This window comes from Primulina huaijiensis, chromosome 15 (assembly GCF_012295235.1).
Source record: "Primulina huaijiensis isolate GDHJ02 chromosome 15, ASM1229523v2, whole genome shotgun sequence".
Lineage (NCBI taxonomy): Eukaryota > Viridiplantae > Streptophyta > Magnoliopsida > Lamiales > Gesneriaceae > Primulina > Primulina huaijiensis.
The window spans coordinates 17696712-17701274 of NC_133320.1; the positions used below are offsets into that span (position 1 = coordinate 17696712).

Below are 4563 nucleotides of genomic sequence, written 5' to 3' on the forward strand. Positions count from 1 at the left end.
TATATATTTTGAAATGAGTCAGTTTGATTTGCATAAGCCCGGGATCAATTCCTAAATAACTAAATTAGTTTTCCTCTTTTCAGATCTAGACTACACTTTTCCAATACGGCCGAGCAAACCAGACTAATCCACATTGACCAAGTGCATTATATTATTGGTGTACAATTTTATTTTATTTTATTTTTTTTTTATCAAGAATCCAAAGTTGGATGCTCAATATCTACGAAAAAATATGGGTTTTAGTAATTGGCTCAATTTTCAGATATCATTATTACTATATATCAAATTCATTCAACAAATACACTACAGTTTACATAACTACACTTCTCTTCAAATTTTCCAACTGCACAGTAACATGTCTGAAATGTTGTATGAATTGGTTAAAAGGCGAAGTATGAATGAATTCTTCGAATCTACTTACATCGTCATCATACATGCTTGTCTGCCAGACGAACCTTATTCAACGAATCCCTTAATGCTTGCCTAGCAACCATGTAACGCTCTTGAGTTGTGATCCCTTCTGCAACAACTTGCATTGCTCGTCTAGAAAGGTGATCATACCACTGAACAGGGTTAGTAATGTCAATGGTGTTAGATCCGAGATCGCGAGCGTACATTCGTTTCAAATCTTTTCTCCACCGAGTTAAAATGTACGTGCTCGGGATTTCTTCAACCCCGTTGTGGTTGAGGACAGTTAAGGCATGTCGGCACAGGTATCCTCGGAAGTTGAAGCAACTACAGATACAACGAACCTCTAGACCTACTTTATCGAACATAACCTCAAAATTTCTTGATTCTTGGGAATCTCCTTCGGTATTCCGTTCCTCAACCATATAGGTGATAACTGCCCCGTTAGCATGGATTTGAGTTACAATGCAACAATTAGCCATCAACACCACCTCTTCTTGGAATCTCAAGAATATATCTTTGGTATACACTTCAGAAAGCTGCAATTCGTAGCTGTAACTAGTTCTCAACACTGGTCTAAAGTCTCTTGACTCTAAATCGTTCAGAGATTCCTGATGAATTTTATTTTGTTGAACTAACTCGTAAAAATTAAAGAATTCAGTCCAAGTGGTTTGCTCATGTAAATGACCGTGGAAAAAGGGAGACATGTATTCACCTGGTTGTGAAGTATATATTCCGGCAAAGAAAGTATCTTTCAAATAAACTGGAACCCATCGTTCTCGATCTTCGTATAAAGTTCGAAGCCATTCACGATCCTTGATAGAACAATGCTGGATCATCTCCTCCCACGCCATTTCAAAATCTTCTACTTTCATTGAGCTGTACACTGCTCTGTTTAGTAATGTCTGGATTAGAACTGACTCCCTCATTTCTCCTACTTTTTCAAGAATGTACTGCATCACATTATGTAGACAAAGACGGTGGTTAGCCCTTGGAAAAACTACAGAGATTGCACCACACAATGCCTTACTCTTGTCTGTAATTATAGTTTGTGGAGGTCGTCCTAAAACACATGTAAGCCAGGCTCGCATCAACCAAATATACGTCTCCATAGTTTCATTCACAACAAAACCACAACCCAGCAATACGGACTGACCGTGGTGATTTAATCCAGTGACCGTCAAAAGCGGGACGATATATGTTCTCGAAAGATATGTTGTGTCAACTACGACGACATCACCAAAATAACTATAGGCAGCCCTAGACCTAGAACTGATCCAAAACACGTTCTTTAAACAACCTTCATCGCTTAAATCCATGACATAGAAAAAGTTTGGGTCAACAAGTTGCGCCCGATGAAAATATTCATAAAGAGCAAGCACGTCGCCGCCTCTGAGTTTTAAGTGTGTTGCCTGCTGTACATGATTGCTAATTTCTTTTTCATTTGAGCTTTGATAACTCACTGCATCTGCGCAAAAAGTTTGATATACCTTGATTGTTTGCACTTCTATGTTAACAGTGGACTCCAACTTCCTTTTGGCTCCTGCATCAATCTTCTTATGTGACCTGGAGTTTTGAGCTCTTTCATGGTCCAGCAAATGATTGTGTTCTGTTTTAACTTCATCAAACCTCCATCTGTTCGATTCCAGTAATCTCAGCCTAATCATTGCTGGGCATCCAGTCCTCGTCTCCTTTCTTCGAGTGCTTGCTTCTTTCATTGCCTTAAAACCTTCGCAATTACAACACAGAACTGCCCCACGCTTCTCTTTGCTGCTTCGCTTTGTCCATGAAGATTTGACTCTAATACCAAATCCAAGTTCCTTGGAATAGCAGTTGTAATAGTTATAAGCATCATCATACGACTCAAACTCCATCCCCACGGCAGGAGGGAGACAAGACTTACCCCCAGTACCATCATCTATTATAACGGGATTACCATTCCCGTGAATCTCAGGAAATTGATTGCCCCTGCTATTGTGGTCACTGCCCGGAACCTCCATAATTTGCACACTGTTGCTCTCATGACCATTTTTTCCAAATTCAAGCATGTGTCCACCGTCAATACTAAGAATTTTCCCTCCATCATCGCCAAGGTCATTTCTTTCGATGTCAAACACTCGCTGAATGGAATTTTTAAGATCATTGCTTCTAGCTCCAAGCATTTGGTTGTCCTCATGCTCAAGATCATTGGTCTCAAACTCGAAGTCAGCTTCACCTTCATCATCTACCAGTTCATCACCCTCTTCATCTCCATCCACCTAGAGCGAAATACAAGAAAAAATCACAAAAGCATACAAACAGGAACGAAGATACACCAAAAAGTGCAAAGAATTCATTAAATGAAAATTCTTCGTGCAACAAAAAATACTGCCAATTTCTAGTTTGGTAAAGATTTATCGATCATCCTTGAAGCCCATGTAATCGTAAACATCAAAATTACAAGGTAAATTCGAAATACCTTAAAATATAAACTATTTATATAATGATAACAAAAGCACATACAATGGCAAAAATTTACAGAGAAATCATGACTCTGTTTTTAAGTCACTCAACTTCAGCTTTCGCTGGACGTTCAATGTCGCAATTCAGTTAACAGATTTCAAATGGAAAAACGGCAACCATTTTTTCCGAAAATTTGGCGGAAAATATTATAAAAATGGGGCTAAATTAGGAATTGATCGCGAGTGATGCTAAATACAATAAGGAGGCGCACTGATTACTACGTAAAGGCGCCGGGGAATGGAAATTCGGGAGGCGCTTACGTTGAGTTCGATGCCGGGATCCGGATTCGGAGGGATGGCAGCGTCGGCTGGTGAGAAAACGGCGTCGTCCGCCATGCTGTGAAGGAGTGTCGCGCGATGTTGCGTCAAAGCCTGTGAGGATAGCTTCACCCTTACCTTTATTTTGTATTTTTTGAGTTTTTTCTTATAAAGGCTTTGTTGAAAAATTATTTAAAAATGTGAAAAATATTTGTGTTGAAAATGTGAATATTGAATGTTGAAAATTAGGTAAAATTAGGTGTTGAATATTGAAAATTAGTGTGTGATGATGTAGGTAATGATGTATTTTATTTTTGGATTATTTGTAAAAATTTTCTATAAATAGATCTCTCATTTGTGAATAAAATCACAATTGAGTTGAGAGAAAAATATTATAAAGTGTGTAGTGTGATAATTTTAAGAATTTGAGATTTTTACTTTTTACCGTAAATTTTTACTTNTACTTGTTATAAATCTTGGAAGGATGTTAAGACGACATCCCACACTCCCGGTAAGGGATACGACAAGTATAAAAGCCTATAAGGTTTTTAAACAAAATAACTTATGACACCTAATTATAATAATGTGATATGATATACATAATTATTTAAATATGACTAATATTATATACACCATATTATTACCATAAAATTATACAAATACATACATTTATTTTCTTATACACCAACGGTAATAAACGGTAACAAAACGGCTAGTTTTTGCTCTATAAATACAATCTCACAAATACATTCAATCACTCCAACTTTCTCTTCTTCTCTAAAAATTATTCTTCATCAAATTTTCGAAGAAAAAAAGAAGATGGCTTTCACGAGGTTATTTTTAATTATTTTGGTTATCATACTCACCAGTCTTGTATTTATCGGAGAATATCCTCCTCGTGTGTTTTCTTTATTTTTACGAATACTTGTACTTGTTGTTTATCCATTACTTTGTATTGCAATATTCATTAACTAATAAAATGCATCGTAATTTTTAGTACCACCATGGCAAACTTGGCAAAGCTCGAATTCATCGCTCTTGATATTACTGGGAAAAACTATATGCCATGGACTCTTGATGTAGAAATGCATCTTGAGTCATTGGGTCTAAGCGAGACCATTAAAGAAAATGGTATATCTTCATCACAAGAAAAAGCAAAAGCTATAATATTTTTACGACGACACCTTGATGAAGGTTTAAAATGTGAATATCTCATCGAAAAAGATCCCATGGCTCTGTGGAAAGGATTAAAAGAGAGATTTGAACATATAAGGGAAGTTATACTTCCGACCGCCCGTGATGAATGGAATATGTTAAGATTCCAAGACTTTAAAAAAGTCAGTGATTACAATTCAGCGATGTATAGAATAATCTCGCAGTTAAAATTTTGTGGACA

At 36.8% G+C, this 4563-nt stretch overlaps 1 protein-coding gene across 3 annotated transcripts; it reads right to left on the reverse strand.

Moving 5' to 3' along the window:
* Nucleotides 1-256: 256 nt before the first annotated feature.
* On the reverse strand, nucleotides 257-3326 carry LOC140960447 (protein FAR1-RELATED SEQUENCE 8-like). 3 transcript variants are annotated; one of them, XM_073418716.1, is made up of 2 exons: nucleotides 3171-3326; nucleotides 257-2666 (listed from the first exon to the last, which is right to left on the reverse strand). In XM_073418716.1, the coding sequence occupies exons 1-2, from the start codon at nucleotides 3243-3245 to the stop codon at nucleotides 429-431; spliced, it is 2313 nt and encodes a 770-aa protein (XP_073274817.1). In that variant the 5' UTR covers nucleotides 3246-3326; the 3' UTR covers nucleotides 257-428. The 3 variants fall into 3 exon arrangements, with proteins under 3 accessions (XP_073274817.1, XP_073274818.1, XP_073274819.1); XM_073418717.1 differs by having other exon boundaries at nucleotides 3122-3232; XM_073418718.1 differs by lacking the exon at nucleotides 3171-3326 and adding an exon at nucleotides 2957-3103.
* Nucleotides 3327-4563: the final 1237 nt, after the last annotated feature.

Bases quoted from the DNA above. Each gene is read 5' to 3' on its own strand.
- LOC140960447 (XM_073418716.1), bottom strand. From the start codon at position 3,245: ATGGCGGACGACGCCGTTTTCTCACCAGCCGACGCTGCCATCCCTCCG. The intron at 2,667-3,170 runs GTAAGCGCCTCC...ATTTCGCTCTAG, and splicing joins ATCCCGGCATCGAACTCAAC to GTGGATGGAGATGAAGAGGG.